Source organism: Ochotona curzoniae, unplaced genomic scaffold (genome assembly GCF_017591425.1).
Source record: "Ochotona curzoniae isolate NIBS_2020 unplaced genomic scaffold, NIBS_Ocur_1.0 contig_2688, whole genome shotgun sequence".
Classification (NCBI taxonomy): domain Eukaryota; kingdom Metazoa; phylum Chordata; class Mammalia; order Lagomorpha; family Ochotonidae; genus Ochotona; species Ochotona curzoniae.
This window is the reverse complement of record NW_024465553.1, coordinates 13,186,944-13,213,283: the sequence shown is the minus strand read 5'-3', so window position 1 is coordinate 13,213,283 and position 26,340 is coordinate 13,186,944. Positions and strand designations below refer to the sequence as shown.

Below are 26,340 nucleotides of genomic sequence, written 5' to 3'. Positions count from 1 at the left end.
TGGACACATTTTTATACCTAACTTTTGGTATGTGAAATGCATGTATCTACAAACTTGCGCCATTTCACTTGCCTGCTTATGGAAGGCTCATGGTTTAGTTTTAATCCAAGAAAGTCAGATGCTTTCATAAGAACAGCTTTCTCACATGAAAGCCATGGAAATCACAAATTTTCTGTTTAGTTTTAAGTTAGGAAAAAAATGTTGAGGAGGTGCTCTGTACAATTTTTGAACTTGAATAATTTATTCAATGATCATTCACATTCTTGGCTATCACATGATGTGTACTTGTGCTTATAATAAGCTCAAATCCTCAGTAGAAGAATCTGAAATATTTATCCTTCTCTAAAAAAAGGTCTTGCTAGGTAAATATATCATCTCTTGCACACAGACACTTGGTCCCACGTAAAAGTTGTTATTTAATTCTAAAATCCAACATAAATTAGAAGCAGACAAGTAACAATCAGTCTAACTCTAAAAAAATATGATCTATATACCACTGAATTGAGATTAAAAAATGGAAAAATACAGTTGGAAGGAGAAAAATGAAAAAGTTTTCTTAGTTAAGTAGGTAGGTAGTCACTTTTTATACATGTATCTAAATGCTACATGTAACTATATTCTTAATCTGTAGTCTTGATTTCTTTATTAATGAAAACAGGCAGTAAAATTGTAATGGTAAGAAGGAAAGTTAGTAGCTCTGGGGAACTGGGTGCATTAAAATGTTATATAACCAACTGGTGTCAACCTTCAACTCAGACGCTAGTCAAGGAAATAACAAGACCTTAGCCAATGGGAAAAACATCAAGCCAGATTTCTCCCAGCTGTGTTTCTTCCCTCTGTGGCCTTCAGCAACTTCAATGGAAGTTCAGTATGTTTAGGGAGAAAGATGGCCAGAAGAATCAAAATTACTAAACCAAAAAGGTCACTTTTCAAATACACTTCAGCCCAAAATAAGATTGATCCCTTCCAATGTCACAGTGTTACAAGGAGTATGGCTGACTAGTTACAACTCAAACCAGGTCGGTATCACACGTCATGGAGGCTATTCTGCCAAAGGGGTGAGTAAAGGAAAAAGCTGCTGCCTTTGAAATGTGCAAATCAAGCTATTACTGTTTCCTTAGCATTCCTTTTGATTTCCAACTCAAGCTAATGGTAATGCAAGAGATAGGAAAAATCCTCAGAGGAGACAGGCCCTTGGATTTAATTCCAAATAAACAGAGGGCGAAGGAATTCTGAAAAGAACTTGCTCACAAAGCGTTCACTTTGCCTTTGAAGTGTTGTTTGTTCCATATTTAAAGTTAGACACCTTCATTCATCCAACAGTAGCATAGAGCAGACAATAACATAACGGCTTTATATATTTTGTCAAACATACAAATATCTTTCATAAGAGTGAGTCCTCTCCATTCTGTTATAAAATGAAGTGTTTTCAAGATTTTATTTCAAGTAATCTGAGCTACCATTAACTTCCAGTTCTAATGGACACGATGTAGTTCTTTTGAAATGACCACAGTAGATCAAATTAAGTCCCTACTACTATAAAAAAGGAAAAGCTACTTAGCTTTTATGCTTGGGATTTAATTTTCTCCCTTGTTTTCTTTTGTTAATTATTTAGGTCCAAGAAAATAAACATATTGTGTTAGTCAAAGCATCAGTGGAAATAGTAAAATAATTTCTCAATATCGTGAACAGCACTATAGAGTCAGATGGGCTCCTGGCATCCCAAAGCTGTTCCTTTGAAAGGCTTGCTCTCACTGAAACCTCCCTGTGATCATTAAGTTACTAACAGCTCTGAGACACTTGGGGTTAGACAAAACCAAACCAAACCTGTCTAATGTTCTAATCAACAATTTCTTCAGTTAGCCCCAAACACATACCTTCCTTTTCTCCCCATGCAGTTCTTCTTAGTACCAAACTAAGTACCAAAAGTACTTGTAAGTAGATGTACCAAAAGTACATCTACTTTTCTTCTCAGCACAAAAGATTGGCATGTGGTAGGATTTTACAATGAATAAATGATAAAATGCATGGCTACATCCTAAAGGCAGTGGTAATCTGCAAACATATATCTTTGGTAGAAACTAAAGAATGTAAGTGTAACAAGATGTTTAACAAACATAAAATGTGACAGACAATACAAAGCTCTTGATTGCTCACCCTCTTTTTTTTTTTTAGTATTTTAATATAAATCTCTTTCCATTGGTAACTCACCATGTAAAAGGAACAAGTTCTTGAAAACACTCTGATATTAGAAAAACACAAGGCTAAAAGCAGACATACAGTACAAATGGTATGAGAACCTCTGCAGATTAAATTTCATGGGCACAAGAATTTGGTGCTGTGATTTCGGTCACAGCAACCCCAAGATCAACCAGGGCATGAATGAAGTGATCACAGTGGGACATTCAGCTGCAGAAGGACAAATAAATTGTGATGTAAGTGCTTTTCTTGCTCTGCAATTCAGGTATCATTTAAAACTTCTTTATTGCTAACAAAAAAATGGATGATTGGAAATAATATTAAGAAACTATGGTAGTAATAAACTGTAGAGATGATGAATACAAACATTTTGAACATTTACAAAGCAGACCACCTAATATTGCATTCGCATATCTCCATGACATGTTATAACACATGATAATTTATTAGGGAGAAAGCATTAAAAAAAATCAACCGTATATAAATGCTCCGTGAATCTAAAGTGCTAGCACTTTCACCTTAAGGGAAACTGATTTTCCTCCTTTTTAGCCAGTAATTTCTGAAAGGCCTCAATTACAAACCCAAATTGTGATCAGGAAAATGTGACTGACCACACTTGAAAAGGGGAAATGCAAAATGAAAAGTATTACTCTTCCTCTGTTGGCACAGGGTGCCAATAAATACCTGCACACCACTCAGTACTTGATATTATTTGCATTGGTTTAAGTTCTATCATTCACAAGGTCCTATCGTATTATCATTTTGGTGTTGTTAACAGTCGGCAATAGCAGAGAGCCAATGCCTCAGGTGTTCTTCTGCTAAGACAAGTTAGGACAACAGCAGCAAGCGTAGGTAAGTGACCTTCACTGGTGAGACATTCATGTGAAATCACTGGTTACATTTTGCCTTTTCTGCTCTCATACTCCTCCTTTGACTGGGGACCGGTTCCACTAAGTGATAAACTTGTAGCATCCTCCTTGGTAGAACCCGCATCTGGAGCAACAGTTCTTTTAGTGAATGCTGTTGAGGCAAGATGGACAAAAAAAGGAATAAAGATGAATACAAACCTAGGCTGAAAAGACTGACTCTCTGAAGCCAGCTAATTACCACAGCATACAATCTTAGCTTTCCTTAAAACAATAATTACGAGGATTTCACATGCACTAACAAGCATTTAACATAAGAATAAACATTCGTATGACTTAAAAAAACTTTCAAAAATCTGTGTTTAAAACATCTTCTTTATCAGAAAACATACACACAATCAGAAAGGAAAATCGTAAGGGCCTCATTTTTACTGCATCCTCTTGTTCGTGTCTTCCTCTATTGAGCAGAGCTAGAATCTGAATCTACTGTTCCTCTGCTACCTCCTACCACTTCTGTAAGGTCTAGACATCCTAACTCTAACCCCAACCCTAGCTTCTATCCAGCTGTCTGCATGGCAGCTTCCATCCTGCTGTTTACTCTCGGGTGTCTGCTTACCCCTAACTCCTCTCCACATTAGATAACAGGAGACCTAACTGTGCAGTTTCTTAGGCCTTGCGCCTCCTCTTCCTTTGTCCTGTTTCACTCCTCCATCCGATTTCAGAGCAAGTCCTGATGACTGTTCTTCCTAAATCCACCTGAGCCTGCCTCATCCTGTGTGCATTACCATCACCCCAGATGAGGCCACTGTGTTCTCTTCTTGCCTTCCTCTTGACCCCTTGTTCTCCTTTCTGCACACCACAAACCAGAAGCATCTTCCTAAAAGGACATGCATAAGCCTACACCTGTACTCCGTTAGCGGATTCCCAGTGAACTTAGCGTAAGACCCAAGCATGCCGCGCTGGCTGTCCCCTTTGTCTCCTTTACTTGGTCAGGATTCCATCTTTCTGGAAGGGCATGTCTCTCTTCTATGGGTTCTTTGTCCTTTCTACTTTATTGACCAGACTCTTTCTACTACATTTCCTCTCATTGGGTTCTTCTTGCCATGAAGATTAAAGCTTAACTGTAACCTACTCACAGAGGTACCCCCTTATCATCGATCTGAAGTACTGGACTAGTTCCCAATACCTGCCATCATTTCAACTTTACAGCACTCATTTTAAATTAGCTCTTTACTTGCACACTACCTATTTCTCTAGGAGACAAGGTAAGCTCGCCTGTCTCGTCCATGATTGCCTCCTTGGGAACCAAGCACGGAGCTCTGTGCACAGCCTCTTAGCACATATTGGTTGGACAAGCAAATACACTTGAGGGATTCTCTTTTTTTCTTTTTTTTTCAGAGACAGGCAACTGGGAATTTTCTAGATGATTTTCTCTAGAGCAGCTAGAGTGCCTTGTCAAACAGCAATAACAAAAACTCAATTATTTTAAAATGTCTAGTATTCAATTGATCATTAAATATGACCTAGAACATAGTTACAGAAAATGGGCCTGCAAATGAGAGACAGAAAGATTACACTTCCTTAGAATAAACAAATCCTTTAATGTGCAAGAAACAATTTCTTACACTTTCATATATTTCATGGCATACATTTTGATATTTTACCTTATAAGTTTTAGCATGAACTATGGGAAATATCTATTCAAAGTTTTCCACATGGGCTTTGGGGCATACATAATATAGAAGTGAACGTGGCATGCTCTTCTTGATGTGGATAAATTATTTTTTTCATCCAAGCATCCTAAGTTCCTGCCAGGGCACCTCAAAACATAAATTAAGAACACAAACTTCACTTTCAATAGCAATCTCAACAGATACTGAAGTGAAAGGATTTTTCAAAAGCAACGTTCATTGAGTTCTCCTTTCTGAAACTATCAAGCTAAAAAAATGTTAAAGACGAATTTGTGGGGCCAGTGTTGTGGCTAGTGGGCTCAAGTCTTTACTTGTGGCCCAGGCATCACATATTGGTGTACTGCTTTGAGTCCTAGCTTCCTGCAACCCAGGAAGGTAGCAGAAGGCAGCTCAAGTGCTTGCACTCTCGCCAGCAGAGGGGAGATCCAGACGGAGGTGCTACTTTCTGTTTTAACATGAGTGAGTCCCAGCCATTGCAGCCTTTCAGGAGAGTGAATCAGCAGATGGATGGAAGATCTCTCTTTCTCTCTCTCCTTTGTGTGTGTGTGTCTGTCTCTCCTTATGTTTCTGTCATTCTATTTAAACAAACAGAACAAACCTTATAAAAATGAACTTTGAATTTCTATAATAATCCTCAGAAACTTTCCCCCAAATTAGTTGTTTAGCGGAGAGGGAGTTATTTATTTATTTCAATAAGCTATAGATTTACACAAAGCTTGCCATCCATATTTACTTTTACAAATTTGGCTTGGAAGCACTGGTTCCCCCAAAATGAAGCATTTCTGTCTCAAGGGCCTGGATTGCTAGAAGTCATCAGTTTAATACAGACTCTAAGTCAGGTCCTGCCCCAGCCCCAGAGAGAAGGTTCTGTCCTAGAGTTGTGTTCCTTTAGTCTAAAAGGAGCTATACATGGAGACTAGTGGTCAGTCACTTACTTATAAAAAGTAGAAATGAGTTTCAAAAGCTGACATTATTAGTCTCTCTTACTAAGCCCCACTGTCTACCAGCTGAAGGTAATGGAATCCAAGTCTTCTAAAAGAGTGTCCTGACTCATGGCCATAACTTCAGCCAGCCAGGATAAATTTGGTAGTGATCATGGCTTTAAATAATGGATTTCTGTGTTCCTATTTCCAATGGTAATATAAACTTACAATTTATACATTTCTTCCCTTCTTCCTGGCAGAAGGAATCTACCTTTTCTTGAATTGACCTGAACTACACAAAGCTGACATAAATTACTTCTTAAAACAAACTTTCATTAATGCTGGATCATTTCAGAGACCACAAATTATGCAGTATTTTCCCATTTCCTTTGTTTTTTCCATGGTCAGTGATTCTGTGCTTCAGTTTGGTCACAGTTTGACAGGGTACCTAAGTCAGCAGTATGAATGTCTTAGCGTCTAGAATTCAGACAAAATGCCTCAACCAGAACAAATTCCAGCCTCAGTCAAAAGGTGTTCCTTGTGTGAAACCCAAAAGTCACATCTGCCATAGACTCTTAATTACCTTTCCCCCAAATACCTATCCAGGGCTACACTCCTCTAAACATCCCATCGCAACTTTCACGTATCAACTAGAAGTTAATAAGAAAGTTGGACATCTGTTCATCACATATAAAAGCTGGGACTTTTCTTTTTTACTCTTTAAGTTCTACTTGTTTTTATTTATCTGAAAGGAGGAGTGACAGAGAAAATGAGACAGAGACACAGAAGGGTCTTCTGTCGTTTCACTCCCTGGATGCCTCCAGCAGCTGGGACAGGGACAGGCTGGAGCCAGTAGTCTAAAACTTCTTTTGGGTCTTCCATGTGAGTGGCAGGGACTCAACCATGACCTATCACCTGCAGTCTCAGCAGGAAAATGGACCTGAAGCAAAATGTGTGATTTCTAGAAGACCGTTTGATGTGATCACCTGAAACAATGGCAAAGCAGCCCTGTGACATGCAGACCTGGGAGGAAAATCAGAAAACTTGCCAATAGCAATGAAATAATAAGGCTAAGCATTTAAAAAAATCCATTAAGTTATTTACTGATAAATTAACTTTTACTTTAAGGCAAATATTTCAGACTTAATAACATAAACTGCAATAAGTATGTTCTAATCATGTTCTCAATGATATTTCCCACATTATCATTTAAATTTTTGAACTAATATGTTAATAAGAAACCCACAACTGCCTGAAGGGAACGTATCTTAGACAAATGACCATTTCTGGTCATAATTAAAGTGGAAAGCCAAATGCAGTGTTTTTCACTACCTATAATAACACTATATAAAATGCCAATGATCTTTACGCTTTCTGTTTCAGAACTTCTAACCACTTATTCTGAGAATGTGTGAACAAGTCAAAATGGAGATAGAACAATGACACTCATGATCACATCTCAGTGCTGTCTCCAACCCCTTGACCATTGTAGTGAGCAATATTCTCTGATGTTTCAGGGTGCTTAGTCCCTAACATTTTCATCCATATTTAATTTCAATAACTAGACTCATTGCTTAATATGAAAGATAACAAATTAGGCCTATGTATCAGACTCTGATTGCTGTACCATGAACCATGTTGAAAAGTAGCTGACTAATAAGAGCAGAGGGTATATGTAGATTAAAAAAAAAATCAGTTGGCAAAATGACCAGGGCAGGAAAGAGAAAATGCTTAGCTTTCAGAATAAAATAATCATGATATAATGAAAACCAAATCATTTATCAGAAACTGATAAATATTTATTCAATGAATCCATGAATACAAATGAGAGCTGTCACCTTTGCATCTGACCTACTTTCCAGCAGCTTATTGTGCCATTTCATTTTACAGGAATCTAGCAATTTTAAATGATGCAGTTATAAAATTTAATGCATAAAACTTCAGCATCTCAGTAAACTGAAGAACCAAATTATCAGGCAAAGAAGAGGGTATTAATAACATCTGAATTCCAATCGGTTAGGTAAAAGCAAACTTTGAAGAAAGAAAAAAAAACAACTCAGCAACTCATTCGATTGATTTTAACAGAATACTAACTGAGAATTTACTAGAAAACAGAAGTGAACATGGAGATCATACGTCATACTCCCCATGGAGGTCATGCTACAGTAGAGAGAAGGATCAGTAAATGAAGAGTCACTCAACCAACAAAGAATCACATCATTATTATTTTGAGAAAGATTGAAAAAACAATTGTAGCACACTGTGATTGTGCATAAAAGAAGCCACATTTACAAGTATAAGTTCTGGAGCTTTTGTTCAGGACGTGATTTAAAAAAAAAAAAAAACCAAAGCTGAAACTTAATAGCAAGTACAGTCAGGAAGGAGAGGGGATAAGTTGAGGGAGAAGACATCCTGGGCCAATGGACTTGGCCTCCCTGGTGTCGACAATGACATGCTATCAACATTTACGGTGTATTCTGAGCGAAAATGAGCAGGCGACAGCATTAAAATTCTTACTTTTTACACAGTATTATACATTTCTGAACTAGAATGTACAAAAGCTCTTAACTGGATTATCACTATAAAGGAACTTCTGTTATCTACTCACTGATTGTTACTAGCAATCTCCAAACAAGTATTTTCTTAAGATTTTGACATTGGGGTGACTTATTTTGTGTTATTACAAAAAGTATAATATCTAAAAAGAAGGGTTTCCATAGTTTGTATTTAGTAAACAGGGTAATACAAATACAAAATTCTTCAAAAAGTTCAAAGAAAGATGGAATTTTAAAAACTTTGTGTTGTACAATTTTGAGTTCCAAATATGGTTTTTCACAATGTGCATTTTTCATGAACTTTTTCAAAGATATCATATGCATGACTTTCACAATTTTTGCCTCAAATTAAACTCTTTCAGTTTTATTTTCCATGAACTTTTTGAAATACTTCATAGATTTAGAAGCATTATTTACATACTCCATAACAAACATTTTCTCAAACCTTTCACTTGATTTTTACTATCATGTACTGGCATTAAATTTTAATTTTTCCTGGGTTGCATTTTCTTACAGCCAATTTAAAAACTGGTACAGAACTTATTACTTACAGTTCAAGTGTGAAAATCGTGGACTAGACAGGAAGCAACTGTGATCTAGCCATGAGGATGAAAGATCCAACCCATAAATAGGGGGACCCTCAGAGAAGGTTCTGTCACCCTAAGAAGCAAGACCAAGATGTCAGTTGCATAATTACAAAGAAGACGGACCAAGATCCATTCAACTACAAGGACATTTAAACTGAATGACGTAAGCAAATGACGTTTTACCTATACAAGTTAACAGAATTTATAGTCCTTGTAAAAGGAAATATCATGCTAAAAAATAAATTCAAAAAATACAAGCAAATTATACACATTCTTTCTGGTCCTTTTTCCTTTCATGAACAGGACTTATAAACACAGCTACCAAACTTGGTGTCTTCCAGTTATTTTCATTTATAGTATAAATAGTTTGAAGTCATTACACTGTTCTATCCTTTAGCTTAAGAGTTCCTTAATATTTTGTAATTTTCCTTATACAGCTCTTCCACATCTTTTTGTTAGGTTTATTCCCAGGTATTTCATTTTATTCTCTGTTACTTTGAAAGGGTACCATGCTAGACCTTCCTTTTTTCCTGGATTGTTTTCTGATTTCTTGTCGAAGATTAGATGGCTGTGCATGTGTAGTTTCCCTTCTGGTGTTTTTATTCTACTATATTGGTCTTCCTGTTTCTGTGCTTTGATAACTACCACCCTATAATGTGTCCGAAGAGCTGGGATTGTGATCCCTCCTGCTAGGTTCTTATTCCTTATGATGGTTCTGGCTATTCGTGTTTCTTTTTGTGTTTCCAAATGAACCCTGAAAATCACCTAAACCAAGAGAATCTAAGGACTGAGTGCAAGGCCTTGGCAGTATCCCACGAGTTTTGGTATGCTGTGTTTGGGTCTTCGTTGGTTTCACATTGATACCTTTGTTATATGTTCATCAACCTCCTGTGGATGAAGGTTTGCATTTTCTTTTCTTTTTTTTTTTTTCTCCCTCTACAAGGATGGAGTCACAGTGATTTGGCTAATAATCTGCTACATTGTTGGGAGACACCTCAGTGGAAGCATGACAGACTTGTGAAAATTCACAAAAGATACCCATTGTAAAGCTGGAGGGGAGAAAACTGGGAAGGGGAGGGAAATTGAAGAGGGAGATGGGAGACCCCAGTACCTATTAAATGGTGTCGTAAAACACACACATACACACAAATAAATGATCTTGGAAAACCTGAAAAAAAAAGAGCTTCTCACACAGCACCTCCTGGATACACTATGCTTTACTCAGTCATTATACTCTCTTGGCTTTAGGTGATTTTCAGTGTGTTACTCCTATAAATAACACTGTGAGAAATATCTTTAAATACATCACCTTTTCCATGTTTAGGGCTATTCCTTATGACATTTTTAGGTGGACATTCTTGAGTCAATACAAACAATCTCATGTTTTAAAATACATGTGACTAGACTTGTTTCCATAAGGATTAGTTCTATTACTCATTCAACAAATATTTATGTGTTATTAAAAAAATGAGCACAGAAAAGGTGTGTCTCCTCAGGCATTACATGAATGTATCTTTTTCTTCAAATATAGGTAGAAAATGCAAAATAACATAAATTAATCCTATTACCTCGGCTACAAATAGTACTTTTTCTCATGAGAGTTTTCACTACATGGGTGGAGCAAACATCCCAAATTTAAAAATCTGGAATGATCTAAAAATGTGAAACTGCTTTGGGGGTGACCTGGCAAACTGCAGCACTAGGAAATCTCAAGTGGAGACATCTGTACAAATATTCTAAAATTTGAAAAACTCAGAAATTTGAAGAACTTCTGGTCCCAAGCGTCACAGGTGAGGGTTACTCAGCCTGCATTTCTATTTTTTTTTTCTTGCTTTACCTTATTAATTCAATAACTTACTGGGTAAAAAACAAAACAATGCATTGGAGTACTTAGTCATGAAATCTTCAAATCTGCAGAAGAAAAAGATAGTAAGAAAGGAAAGACTACAAAAGATTTCATTACTATAATGATCTTCTGTGAGAACAAGAAGTAACGAGAAGACAAAAAGTTAGCTTTGGTGTCCACAGATTCTGCCCTAGTTTGTGATATTTAGGGCAATATTTAAAGGCTGGGTATGAACCAATGAGCCAGCAAGGTGAAATTCTGAAGGATTTGGAATGTTAGCAGAGAGTATGAGGATGGGAAGTCAGGGGACAAGGTTCTGGAGGTTCCAGACTCACACACGTGCGGAGATAAACAAGAGAGCCTGGTGTGTTTGAAGAACTGTAATAAGGCCCCATTGCTTGGGCTTCCGGATCCAGGGGACAGTGGTTAAAGTGTATAGAGGTGACTAGAGGCCATGACATTCTTTTTTTCCCTTTTCCATAATCAGAAGAAAACATGGGTTTTAAGCTTTGTCAAAGACTGCCAATGCCTCTATGCAGAATGGGGTAGGAGGGCACACATGATGAAAAGGGAGCGCCAGTTGAGACTGTGCCTGAGGCTAACTGTGCACTCAAGGAAATGGAGGGACCAAGAATACTGTCACGGGTTCTGGGTTCTGTAACCCACAAAGATTCTGTAAAACATGGTCCTCATGTATAATGAGGGCTCCTGCAACAGACAATCGAATGAAATAGTTGTTGTGCTCTATGCCAAGTAATGAATCTATATTTATTTCTTTATCACATGTATTACATGTAAGTACATTTAAAATGCCAAAAAGAGAAAGATCTTACACAGATTCACAAAAGGTTTGATTATTCTAGCAAAAGCCCAAGACATATTCCTCAAATGGTCCAAGAACTCTACCCTTCAAGCACAAAAAGGGAGTTTAGGTCTATTTGTTATGTTCCAGTTTCTGGGGTGCTAACCACAGCGTTTATTAGTTTTTAAGTCTCATTAGTTATGGAGATTTCATGAACAACTGGAAGTCATTCACTGCAGGATCTCTGGGCAGGAAAGCATGTCCATTGCATTTCCTGTGCACCACTACCACAACTGAGCCTGAGCTCATGTGGGGCAACTAGGGGCAAGCGAGTCACCCAGATGTGACATACTAGAGGCCTGTATGGAGTTAGACGTCAGACGTTATATTGGACGGGAGGGCCACGCTCTCCGCCAATGCTAGGAAACCGTCACTGCACCATGGTTTCAATGCAATGTAAAAAGAGACAAGTGTAATAAGTAATTTCTCAGTGACACAGAAGCACTGTGTCTGCCCCACAGGACAAACAAACCACCAAGTACAAAGCAATAAGAGAAAGGAAAATATCAGGGAAAGCAAGCACACATTTTGACCACCACCATCTGAACGGAGAACCGCCAGAGGACAAGGAAGAGAAGGTTTGGGCATCTGGAGGGACACATGGTGGAACACTAGCCTTAAAGGAGTCCTGCACAAGAGGAATGCTACAACGCCATCCATTCTTTCTGAATGGGATGCTTGTCAGCGACTAAGGCTTGATCAACTGGCATCCAAGCCCAGATTGCACGTATCTGAAGGGTTCTATCAGCTTTTGCTTCACTTAAGCTGATACTATTAATAGGTGAGTATGCATGTAGGACTCATACCCTTGCCCTTTACACTTTGATTTATTCATGACCAATGACACACATTTCATTTTTAACTTGCAAAATGAGACTTAATTCTAACATCTCTTGAAATTCTAACATTTATAAGTCCTCAAAGGGAGGTTGGGGTGACAGTTCCGATTAACTAGTCCTACCCCTTCAAGCACTAGGATCCCGGATGGGTACCAGTTTGTGTTCCAGCTGCTCCACTTCCCATCCAGCTCTCTGCTTGTGGCCTGGGGAGGCAGTGGAGGACAGCCCAAAGCCTTGGGACCCTGCACACCTATGTGGGAGATCCGCAAGAGACTCTTGACTCCTGGCTTTGGATCAACTCAGCTGCAGCCATTTTGGCCACATGAGGAATGAGCCAGTAGGTACAAGATCTTTCTCTCGGTCTCTCCTCTTTGTAAATTTGCCTTTCCAACAAAAACCAATAAATCTTTTAAAAGTTAAAATAAAAGCCTTCAAAGAAGACTTTTGACAAACATTTTGGTGCAGTGGGTTAAGCTGCTGCTTATGACAGCGGTGTCCCATTTTAGAATGAGGGTTCAATCCTGGTTTCTCTACTTCTGTCCCAGACACCTGCTTAATGTGCCTCAGAAGGCAGAGGGAGATGGCCCACAGGCTTGCTGCCAGCCACTGACCTGGGACCCCAGAAAGAGTTTCTGGATCCAGGCTTCATTCTGACCTATCCCAACTAACACATTGGGGCCATGCAGGAATGAAACAGTAAATGGAAGATCTCTCTCTCTCTCTCTCTCTCTCTCTCTCTCTCTCTCTCTCTCTCTCTCATGCTCTGTTTCTGTTGCTCTCATTTCCAATAAATAAATATTTAAGAAGGCTTTAAAAACCTACCCAAAACATTTATATTACTTTGAAATACAGCTAGCCAAATTAATGCTAAAATATTCAACAATCTCTTTGAACAGTTAATGTGCAAGAATATAAAAAGACTTTCATCTTCAATTGACATTTAATTTGTGGAATTTATCAAAAAATTAATGCTTATGTATCTGTGATGCAAATGTGTAGGCATTAGAAAGAAAATACTGACTAAACAGGAAAATTCTTTGCAATTTTAATAATCTCAGCTTTTCCCTTTTCCCAATTTTTTATTCTTTAGCACAAAATCTAAGTTTTAGTGTTAAGTCAGGCAGAATTCTGTGCAAAAATTGCATTGGATAAATTTGCCTTTTCTAATATTTTCCCTGGGCGTCTTCCATTTGTCTTTCATAGCCCACACTGTTAGTGATTCCTTAAAAGCCGTTCCAACCTGACCAAGTTTCTTTGCTAGAATGCTATCTAGTGATTAATATTTCATGATACTCACCAAGTGTTTTTCTCTGAGGAATATTATCAGTTCAAAGTTTATATGACAAATGAAACATTTAATTTTTTTTAGACTTTAATTTATCCAACTTTTTTCCCTGGAGAGAAGGGAAAATGTGCATTGATTTCTGAACCTTTGGCAGAAATGTTTTTGCTGAATTTGTCTCCAGTGTAACAATGCACTATTTCCGCTCCATTATGATTTCTAAGAACTACCTCAGAGCTTGGGAAAGCTTCATTTCTTCCTTAGTCCTGTTTGAAAGTTCAGTGGGGGGAACACAGCTTAAGTCTGTCTTCCATGTCTGAATCTGAGTGGCTGCTATTTTAGGTCTTTCCCTTCATGACAATGAGACTTCGTCTCCAAATATGCTGAAATGCAGCATGGTATCCTCTGAACTAAGGCCCCATTCATCAGCATGTATGTCCATTTCTTGACCTAGGTGCACAAATTAAAATTCACTGTTGTGGACAATAAAATGTTACAGGATGCTGCTACCCTCGCCATGGTACTCACAGTACCAGATCAGCACTAGGGTCTTTCACCACTGACATTCTATACTTTTAAATATACCTGGACAGAAGTAACACATACTTGTAACTACGCAAACAATACTTTCCATTAAACAAAGCAAAACTATATTCTTCAAACAATGTATAAGCTTCCAAAGCAAAATTCATTTACTTAATGGTCATGAAAACACTGTGTTAGACGAAGCCATTTGGAGATCTTTCAGTAACTTTTCTCACAGATCTAATATATTTAGTCTTAGATAACTGATATTTGATTTTATAAATAACCATATGTTCCAAGAATATTATTAATGAAAAAGTCTTCGGATATTTTAACCTCCTTCAGAACTGGTTCCATATGACTTTTAATTCATTTTCAGAAACCAAGTTTAATACTCACAATGGATAAAAATTTGCTATAGAAAATGTTCCTGAAAAACAGTATCATTGACAAATAAAAGCAAAAACTCAAAAACATTTCAATGACAGTGACCTCAAGGGAATCACTGTTTATTCTCTTGAAGTAATTATTTTAAAGGAAACAATGATTGTGACGGCAACCATATGATGACGCTTTTGTTAAAAAAGCAACAAATTGACAGTCCCTATATTTCTAGTACTTATATTTTTTGAGATTAAAAAAATGCCTGTTATTGAATTTCTTCACATACTTTCATTTTAATATGGTTTTTATTTAATATTGTCCAATATTGTAGTCAATAAACTATTTGGAGTACATGGTGGCTATAGCAGGGCTCTACTGGTATGAAAAGTAAACTCTGGGTAGTTATGTTGATTCCTGAATAAGCACTTTGGATCCATTACCATGTTCAGGTTTAACAGCAAAACAAAACAAAACAACAATTCAATGTCCAACCTTTTTTTATAGCCTTTAAAGTGCATGATTGAATTAGTAAAATGTTATGGGTGGCATGTTAATTTCATCAGTTCAAATGAATAGAGCATTCTCTGGATTTTACTAAGAATCAGGTGGCAGTATCTGTCCTTAAATGCAATTCCATTGGGTAGCACTGCATTTCCCCAACTTTGGTGCTCACCTATACTTATCCTACAGTTTTGTTTTCAGTTCTATGTAACAATTAACTTTGTAGGAAGCCATCATGGCAGATGTATAAAAACATCTGGCAACCACGGCCACAAAAGATATCAATGTTACATGAACTACATGAGTCAGCTGATACCTTGTCTTGTTATAATTTTTTTAAAAGCCACATCTAACAAAGGAAGAAAAAGAGAATTACCGTGCCATCCTTGCTGGAAGCATGGCATGACAGGATATTTCTTATTGGGAAAGGGAGAGTGAATTAAATCCCAGGATCTAGCTCACTGGAAGAAAATTCTCTACATTTAAACTCATAGCCCCCTGCTCCAAGCTCTTGCTCATGGGACTGAAAACCTGGAACTTGCACAGTCAGGTGGAGTCTATAACTTCTCTGCCAACTACTGGCAGATCAAGAAACCCCAGCCTTACAGAGAGGCCTTGAGATGGAGCAGAGGACCTTCCCATGCAGCCCAAACCCCAAAGGCCTCGACCAACTAGCTGTGCTCACATCACAGGTTGAGCCTCCAATAAGCAGCCCAAGTTCCAGGCAACCACAGTCTCATTTAAAGAGCAAAATAAGACATTAGAAGCTAGACATCTGGAATTGGAAACTCCATATGCTTGGATGAAGATTTCAAAATAGCTCTTTTAAAGAAATGTCAAAATTCAAGAGAACACAGGGAAAAAATGTCATATTCTAGAAGACTGATTTGGTAGAGAGATGAAAGCAATTAAATGAAATCCAGCAAATTCATCACAAAAATTAAAACCACAATGGAAAGCATAAATAGCAGAATAAATCAAACAGAAAAATGAGCCTGAACACAGACTATTCAAAACTGAACAATTGGAGGAAAAGAATCAAGATAAATAAAGAGAATATGGAATAATATGAATAGAGAAAATACTCAAGTGGGATTCAAGAGGGACTTGAGGATGCCAAAGGGAAAGCAAGCATATTCAAAGACAGTGACCGAAAATTTCACAGACCTAGAGAATGAAACAGCTCTTCACAAACAGAAAAGTGAAAGATTCATCTCGGCTATGTCTATCCTTACATCTATTGCAGTCAAAATCTACAAGGTTGAAAAATGAGGAGAGAATTTTCAAAGTTCCAAGGGAACAGAAGCAAACCATATTGAAATGGCTCCAGTATGTCTGAATGCAGACTTCTTCTATTGAAACCTAACAGGTTTAGTGGGAACTGCACAAGACTCATAAAGAAATGAAGGGGAAAAAAATGCTAGGCAAGAATACTGTGCTCAGCAAATACCCTTCAGATATGAGGGAGACATAAACATATTTCTGGAATATCTTTCTCACAGTCTACAAAAACCAGCTCAGAACAAACTGAAGATGTAACTGTGAGACCTGAAAGTTTGAGATTAGAAGAAAATCTAGAGGATCTGGCATTGTGGTACACTGGTAAGCTTGTTGCCTACAATGCTAGCATCCCATCTGGGGACCAGCTCAAGCACCAGATACTCCACTTCTGACCCAGCTCCCTGCTAACAGCCTGAGAGCAGCACAGGAAGGTGGCCCAAGTGCTTGGGCTCCAGCTGCAGATGTGGGTGACTAGGAAGAAGCTCCTGACTCCCAGCCTCAGCCTGGCCAGTTCCTGGCCATTGCAACCATCTGCGGAGAGAATCGTCACGTCAAAGATCTCCTCTCCGACTTGTCCTGTTTCTTTGTAACTCTGACATTCAAATAAATAAATACATCTTTTAAAGTGTATTCAATGAAGAAAACAGAACACTGGAACAGGCAAGGATTTTCTCCATCAGACAAAAATAAAATGAAATTTTAAAAGTACAACAAATACATTGTTTTAAAACAGACACATAGGATTTCATCAAACAAAAGTGCTTTTCCACAGCAAAAGAAGCAGCATAGTGAAATGACAAACTACACAATGAAAGAAAATGGAAGTCATGCATCTGATAAAGGATTAATATACAAAAAGCTTAAAACAACTCAGTAGCAAAATAACAAATCATACAATTTTAAAATGGCAAGTAGATTTAAATGGGTATTTCTAAAAAGAAGTCCTACAGATGGCCCACAGTTCTACGAAAAAGTATTCAACATCCCTAGTTGTCAGGGAAAGGCAAAATGAAAACCACAGTAAGATACAATTTCGCTCCTGTTAGCTTCTCTACTACTAAGAAGATGAAAGCTAACAGGTGTTGGTGATGGTACAGAGAAAAGGAAACTCTTATACACTGTTGATACGAACAACATCCAAGAAGTGGAAACAGCCTAAGTGTCCATCAACTGACAAACTGATACTGAAACCGTGGTGACCATTCATAAGGAGATATGACTCATCTAGAAAAAAGACAAAATCTTATCAATTGCATTAACATGAATGAAAATGGAAGGTTGTTATATTAAGTGAAATATAAACACAGAAAGGCAAATGCTTCTACTCCTATAAGGGAGAGTTTCCCAACAGTTAAAAATACAATGGTGCCTGCCACGGGCTGGTGAGACATATAGAGAGGAAGAAAGTTGACAGATACTAGCTAATAATTAGAAAAGAATAAGTTCTGAGATTTTATTGCACAAAAGGGTGAGGAGATATGTTAATTCACTGTATAATTTTTCTATAAAGACTACAATATGTAAGACTTATAAGTAATCCTGAACTTTAAATCTCTGTATATATGGCCAGTGTTGTGGCATAGCGCATTGAGCCTCTCATTGCTATGCTACCCCATATCAGAGTGCAGGCTCAAGTCCTGGCTGTTCTGCTTCCAATTCATTCCCCTGCTGATGTGCCTGGCTAAGCACTGGATGATAGCCCCAGTAACACGTTCCCTGTAGCCTATGTAAAGGACTTGATTTGAGTTCTTGACTTTTTGGCCTTAGTCCATGTTTTTCAGGGCATTTGGGACCTGAGTTAGAGGGTGGAGTACGTATCTGTCTCTCCAATAAAAAAAGAACCATCTTCAAAATAAATGAATCACTTAATAGGGTGGGCTTAAAGGATAACATTTATTTGGGATGACAGGAAGCGCAAAGCTGTATTTGTATAGTTTACGTATGATTTCAAATCAAAGCATGAAAAAAGGCGGCTGTCAATGAGATAACTAGGGTCTTGTATGGTACAAACACCCTCACATTCTCCCATGGTTGTTGTTATTGTTTACAAATAATGTCTGTAAAATTACATGAATAATGCAATAGTGCTTATAGCCATTAAAATGAAAATGTTCCCCAGCTGTAAGCAACTGCCTAGGTTGCATTGTACCTAGGCAAGTGTTACATTGCTGGGAGAAAGGCAGCTAATAGCTGGCAGGTATCCTGGGCTTGGTTAATGCCAAACTTGAGTTAACTACACCAGTGTGTCAGCATAGCTGCCTATTCTATTTTTTAAAAAGATACGTTGGGGGCAGACACCAGCACATCAGCACATCAGCAGACAGGGTCTGGGGACCCACGCAAAAATGTGGGGGGGTCCTGGGTTAAGTAGTGAGGGCCCAGACTGCTAGATACACTGCCGGAGGACCAGACTTGGGCTCTACAGGCATGGGGACGGTGGATTGCTCAGGAAAGCAGGTCTGGAGATGTGTAGGAGGAGAACTGGGAGGAGATTCTGTCGCGGGATTGTGGGCTCATCCCTGTAGGACAGCTATTCCAGCTGGTTTTCTCGAGGTCTGCAAGTGGTGATGGTTGAGCTAGACATGGTTATGGAACTCAACAACAATACTCACGAACACTGGGAGTTGGGATGGGAGGTGAGCCCAGTAGCGGAGGTGTGAGTGCTCCCCTACTGGGCCACCTCTTCCATGGGTGAGCGTGATGGCTGGGAATGGAAAAAGAACAGGCTGGGCAGGTGAGTTTGGACTGTATGTGAGCTGAGTTTGGAGGAGAACCAGGCAGGGCTTAGTGACTATATCCACTGGGCACATATGAGCTAGAGTAAGTGCAGGCTGGTCTGGCTTTCCTGCAGCATTGGACGCAGGTGTGGGACTAGGGGCAAGTCCTGTCAGGCTAGACTGCAGAACCACCTGGAAAGTGCAAGATCCAGGACTGGGAGTGGGCCTACTAGGGAAACTTGGGAGCTATCTGATGGGCTGCAACTCCCACTGGTGGGCATGAGAACCAGGATTGGAGCTGGGCCTGGCTGGACAGGCAGTGGTACCTGATGGCATGAATATGGGCCGGATAGTGTGTTGGTTGGGTTGAGCTAGGCTCCAATATCCATTGATGCGTGGGAGAGCCAAATGGATGTGGGACTGACTGAACCAGTCTATTGCACTTACTGGCAATGCCAAGAACCAGAGCAGGCGTTGGCCTAGTAGGGGTCGCTCCAACTAGGCTGCAGTTTTCACTGGTGAGTATGAGGGCCGAGAGTGTGGCGGTCAGGGTTAGGTTGGGCTGCAGAATCAACTGGTTTGCATATGAGATGGGGTGGGGGATGGACAGAACTGACCAGGTGATTGCAACCACCAGTGTGTGCGTAAGCTGATCTGGGTGATGGACTGAGCCAGACCCCTCACTGGTTGGCACACACAGGAGTCAGTTCTGGGGTCATCTCTGCAAAGGTTTTTTTGGGAATCTCCCCCAACTGGATCAATGGACTCAGAACTCCAACCACAGTAATAATCACAGGATCTGAGGTCTGACCGTGGAATGCATGTGTCAGAACTGGGTCCCCACATTAGCTGAGGCCTGTAAAATGGACAGCATGCCCAGATGCTCATGGGGGACATGACAGCCAGTTCATTAAGACCTGCAGAGGATGTCTAGTACCATGTAGGGAAGAACAAACTAGATAGATCTCCTGGACAAGCTTTGACCTTGAATTTCTGGCCAAGTGAAGATTCTAACATGGAATATGTCAGCCAGTGGAACTTGGAAGGCTTTCCTCAACCACGGAACAACAAAATCAGTGGCATAGAAACCACTTGGGCAGCGTCCTCGGAACACGTTCCACATTGGGGACTCTGGGATGACATTGTGTGGCCTTCTCCCATTCCTGGGTGCTGATGCAGTAGGGCTGGTGGAAGCGGCCCTCTCACCTTTTCTCCCCACTTTGCCAATATTAGAAGTTGTCTTGTCCACTTTCCCTCATTGTCTTGTCCACTTTCCCTCATTCCTCAACTCTCCCCACCCTAATCGATGGTCCACGTGGGTGTGTGTTCCTCTCAACTTACATCAACATCATCAAAATAAGATGAATTCATTATTTAAAAAATAAAAATGTTTGCACAACACCTATAATTTTAAGTTGTTTCACAACGCATTTTAGGAGCTACTGTTGTCGATTTCAGAGAGAAGTAGCTGACTTGGGAGAAAAAGCTTTAGCCATTAGTGGCCAAATCACAAGAGGGATTCCATGAGGAAGAAAACATTAATTTTACCACCATGTGCTCACTCTGAGCAAATATGACAAAGGGCTTTGGCAGTCTCTGTCTTCATAAACTCTACTGCAAGCCATCAGCAACACTTCCTCACCTACTTCATCTCATCTGTGAAACATCTGTTTCTCTTAAAAAAAAAAAAAAGATGTGTACTAACTTAAAAAATTAGAGCTTATAGTTTTTCTGCTTGTGGAGGAAGGATGGGAAAAAACCTGTTTTCTGTGTGTTTGGTAAAACATTCCAATGGTAATTAAAACCATATAGTTTATATGAGCAAAGGTAACCACTAGGGATTTTTTTTTTTTTTTTTTGGAGAAAACCACACATCTCCGTGAATTCAAATTAGCAATGCTTTGTTACTGGCTGACTGGTGGACATTCTGTTCCATTTGAAACAGCTGGGACAGAAGACTGAACGTCCCACTGAAACCCAATTAGGCTTGAAGAGAGAGAAAGAGAGAGAGGGAGAGAGAGACAAAGGCCATGAAATGCTCTTGTTGTCCACAGACAGACAACAAAAATATGTTCTATTTAGCTTTAAATTCTTCTCCAAATATTAACTTTTAGCTCAATCTTGTCCAATTAGCTCAGGCAGTTTAGTGCAATATTATATTATGCTCTCACATTTGTGGGCACGGGTCCTGTTCAAAATTTTGACACATTTCTAGCAATCTGATCTTTCTGTCCTGGTGGCTGCCACAGGAATGAGCAGCAGGAGATCAGCTCTAGTCTTGGAAGGAAAGCAAACCTGACTTGCCCACTTCCTGCTCACCCTTGCCCTCCACCAGCAGTGTGGTCATGTTAGAAGTTTCATTGCCTTCTGACAATAGCAACAACATGAGAGAAGCCAGCTGCCGACACAGTTCTGCTTTCCAGCAGTTATTTGTCTGTCAACAGTCACACAGGGTTCGTACAACTGAAAACGCTTCTAAAGGTCCCCTTGCAAACAGAGCTGTGGATGAAACACTTCCCTGCACCTTGTCATCACAATCCTCCTTTCAACAGAGTCTCGAGTATTTCTCTCCAAACCTCCAATGCAGCTTCTTGAGGGCACCTTCATGGCATTTCTCTCTCTCCTTTGCACTATAGCTATTTATTTGAAGTCTTGAAATTTCTAGCAGTTGCCAATGCGGTTTCCTCCTTAACATCATTCTCCTGATCAGTGCCTCAAGTATTAAGTAGAAATATAATGAATATCTGTTGAATGGTGCATTCAGAAAGACAACAAATATGACAGTCCTCCAATTAGAACAGAAGTTCCAACAAGGCTCACTTGTGCGAGTCCCTTGTGCTTGGAAAGTATGTGAGCTAGCAATCAAAAAGTATTTATTGACTGAATAAATAAGTAGTATGACTTTCCAAGGAGAACAATATTTGTTTGGTAAATTTGGACTGTATTTATTTGGCCAGAAAAATGAAGAAAAGGAAATATTTGATATAATGTGTGAAAAAAGAAAGAATAAATTGTTATTTTCTTCTTGCTCTAGAACAAGGGCTGGCAAGCTTTATTTCTATGGTGGGCCATAGGTTTTGTACCATATGGTTTCTGTTATAATTTCTCAACTTTTGTTGGATGCAAAAGCAGCCATAGACAATGTTTGAATAAATAAGTGTGGTTGCATTCCAATAAAAGTTTCTTATAAAAACATCTGCAGGCAAGATTTGGCCCCTGAGCAGTTTGCTGATCTCTGCTTTAGAATACATGTGCAAGAATTAACTGCTAGAATTAAGATGACCAAGTAACCAGTTCCTATTTGAAGACCAGGCTGTCTCAGTCTTCCACCTCAACTCCTGTACCCGGTCCTAACAAGCCAGGCAGTGTTTTGCGATGCAGTGGTTGCACAATAGATGCCTGTAGAGCTAACCGGAATCCTACACTGCTTTCCTGAAACTTCACTTTTCAATCAAATTGGTGAATCCAAGTCCCTGCAGTGTGCCTGTTCCTTGAACTCTGCAAAGTGTGGGGGAATCTAGTGACTGTGGAAGAAATGAAGAACTGGGACCCTTCTCTCTCAACAGCAAGAGTTCTAACTTCTCTTCCTTTAAGTCTTTTCTTTAGGATGGTGGTGGTTAACCAGAGTTAGCGCTTTTGATTGTCCTCAAATCTAAGAAATGTTTAACACAGCGGTCTCACAGTCCACCTGAGCTAATTCTTCCTTGAAAGCTGCCCCCTTCTTTCTTTACATAGAACTTATTAACATAGAATCTCTGTGAGCAAATTATTATTAGTGTCTGCAGCGTGCCAAAAAAGTGTTCTCATATTTTCTCTCCCATGACTACAAAAAAAGGTCATATTTCCATGCATTCAGTGTTACATTAGGTTATGTATGTGCTTTGTATGGTGACAGTCAATAAATTCACTGCAGAAATGGATCAATGACTTTAAAGGATTAACAGTATTAGTGTAGAAAAATGGTACAACCAAGTTTGCTTGGGGGGGGCCCTACCCTACCCGTACAATACCTGTTTGGAAATTTTCAAACTTATTTATCATTTTGCCAAGTGGTGGCTTGCCTTATGAACTAGGCCTGATTTTCTCTTCAGCTGCAAATGTAATTTTAAAAAGAAATCCAATGAGACTGCTTGCCAAACATGTTAAACATTCATAGCTTTGCCACATAAAGTTATGGAAATTTCAGCGATTTATAGTAATCTGAGTGCTGCTAAGATAGTACAGATTCACCTGACACCAAACTCTAACTGTACTGGGAAATGCAAGTAAAGTTTTAAATGTTACATTTGAATCAAGTCCTCTGTTGAACTAATGGGCATGTATTATAGTCATGTATTTTTCAGAAAGTGGAATTTTACACATTAAAAATACAGCAGTATATTTGGTGACTTCTAGAGAAACTAATATCGTTTAGGTCTAAATTCATTACGCAATAGGAAGATTTAGGTTTTGATACTGATTCTACCAAATGAACATGTTCTTGCCATTTTCAGTGGCTAAAGAGGAAAAATAAATGATGCCAATATGATATAATTTCTGAGAATTAAACATGATAATGCATATGACACTCAACATCTACAAAAACAGCAATTTAGTGAATTTTCTGTAATATCTGTCCATCATTAAGCTCATGTTGGTTAAATCTTGTATTTCTTGTTGGGTTATGATAACAATCAATGATAGCATATAAAAGTCAAATGGAACAAATGCACAAGTTGCCCCCTTGCAGTGAAGTATCAGTTAATTGGCACACTGTGCTAGTTTGGGGTTTGGATAGGAGGAGTGCTTATTTTCAGAATGCTAAGGAGGACTCATGGAAAACTGGGCTGTTTTAATATCCATTGGGCATACTATCCAATTAAATTCAGAGGAGGGAAGAAGCTTTTTAGAAATAATTATATTAGGCTGTAAGAAGTGAATATACAATGTAATGAATATTCATACACATATAAAAAAGTTTGTAGGAATGTAAAAAAAGTCATTAGCTTTTGTCTTTTCATTGCCTTTGAAAACATAGTTAAATATAGATGGGTTTTCTCTAGGTCAGTGTTCTCAGTGTGGGGTAATTTTGCCCTCCAGGAGACATCTGGCAATGTCTGGGCACATACTTGGGTGTCAAAACCAGTGAAGAAGGATGCTATTGGCATCCAGTGGGTGCACTCCCGAGATGCTATTAAACACCCTGCAACAATGCCTAAGTCTGTACAACAAAGAGTTATCTGGCCCTGATGTCAAAATGCTGAAGCTGAGAAACTCCACTCCAGGCTAACAATGCAGGAACAAATGGATTTTTTTCCTGGATGAATGCTGGTCAGGCCTTAGGAAACTGTCTCCTTCACATCAGTATGATCAAATCTTCCCAGCCTTCAATGTTGGCTCCATGTTAATGAACAATGAGCTGAAATATTAGCATGGAGTTCATATCCCCAAAGAAAGAATGAACAGAACGTGGAGATGAGTTTACCGAGCAGCATATATATCTGACTTGCTGGGAACTTCAGTGTGACAGTGCTCGACTGACACCAGAGGAGAATGGGCATCCACACTGGCCAGCCAAGTGATTAGGGGTTTCTGGCTCAAGATTTCTTAAGCAGCATTGATTCCCATAGACAAACAACATGCTGAGCAAAATTGGCATGGGCTAAATTAAGGCTTGGTTTCCAAGCAAAAAGTTATAAGCACAATCTGGATTTTTATCTCTAATCCCATGGAATTGCAAAATCTAGTGCATCTATTAGGAAAATTTTCTTCCACAAGTGCATTTACACAAATCCTAAAGGAACCAGTTAACAGGTAGTAGACTTAAATGTGAATAATACTCAAATATTTTATATGCATATATATATGTACACACGCGTGTGTGTGCGTGTGAAGGACATTACTTTGAAGCTTTTGATTCTGTACTTGGTATCATCTCGGCACTGCTGAGGAGAAGCTCTGGGAGCTGTGGAATTGGAGTATCTGGCATCAATTCTCTCGGATGAACTGCGGGAACCCTAGAAAGACAAGAAAGGATGTAACCCAGTAAGAAAGAAACCAGTGCTTGAAACCACAGTAAGAAAATATCAGTATGCATATCATAAATAATAAAAGGCACTTGGAGATACAAATAAGGGGAAAAATAAACCCGGAAGGCTAGTGTGCATGCTACCATAAAAACAAAACAAGTGCCACATGGTTTTTGGATTTTTTTTCCCTCAACTAGTTCCCAAAGCAATGTGAAATGAGTAACACCCTACAGGTGAAGGAAAAAGTATTTGAATTGTCCAAAGATGATCATTAATGATATTGTGTTACAACTAAACACTGTATATTTGGCATTAAAAAGAAAAAAAGAGGGCTTCAAAACTAAGCCCTGTTACTTTGCTTACCCTCAACATTCTACCACAGAAAAAGTTTAAACTTAAGAGTATCCCATATGCCTTCATAGGCATAAAAAGATTCTGTTAAAACAAGAAATTAAGTAAGATTTCCAGGGCTATTCTTCTTTTTCCCCCCTTAATTATTTGGGTGATTAAGGAATATAGCACAACTTCCACCCACAGCCAATTGTTCAGATAATTATTTTATAATTTATGGAGAACATAGGAAAAATGAGGATAACAATTTTGGTACGTAAGAAAAACCATCAATGGCTTCAGTATCATCAACAGCCCCAGGAGCCCCAGGCCTAAGCTTCCTGAATATTCAACTTGGAAAAACGATTAGAATTCCATACTTTCAATTTTTATTTAAAAACAAAACCAAACAAATCCCTACAGCCCAAGAAACTTGAAAACATTTTTTCCAGAAGCAGGCAATTTGTGGCTGACTGGGGCTTGTCATCTCATGGCTCCACCTGTCCACAGCATCAATTATATCATGTCTAAGTGTGGGGTTGTAAAATACAGCTCCTTGTTTCAAAATGAGGTTCAAAAAAGGAGAGAGTGAAGGGGGATGAGATGAGGTGTTCAAGATAACCATACTCAACATAAAAACCGTCAAATCCATGTCTATATAGAATTTCTACTTGGGCTCGTCAAGGAGCTCACAGGAAAAGCACACACGAGGAATGTGCAATATGTCTGTGCATATGTTATTAGTGACACCAGCTCATGTGAGCAGAAATTACAAAGATAACAGTGTTCAAATCCTCATTTTACAAAAGAGAAACTATCCAAGAAAATATTTTGTCTGGTGTGTGCGCTTGGATCAGCCCGCTGCGGGCATCTGGGGTGTGAACCAGTAGATGAAAGCTCTCTTTCTGTTTAAAAAACAATTCCTCAAAATTAGAAACTGCTTG

At 38.9% G+C, this 26,340-nt stretch overlaps 1 protein-coding gene across 1 annotated transcript in view; it reads right to left on the bottom strand.

The window, feature by feature from the left end:
- Window positions 1–2,044: 2,044 nt before the first annotated feature.
- Window positions 2,045–26,340, bottom strand: part of CEP128 (centrosomal protein 128) — a 247,937-nt gene continuing 223,641 nt past the window's right edge. The window contains exons 23-25 of the mRNA XM_040975214.1: window positions 24,941–25,054; window positions 8,786–8,894; window positions 2,045–3,219 (exon numbers count right to left, since the gene is read on the bottom strand). Coding sequence (XP_040831148.1) covers window positions 3,095–3,219; window positions 8,786–8,894; window positions 24,941–25,054 — 348 coding nt within the window. The 3' untranslated portion in view covers window positions 2,045–3,094. The remainder of the gene's footprint in view (window positions 3,220–8,785; window positions 8,895–24,940; window positions 25,055–26,340) is intronic.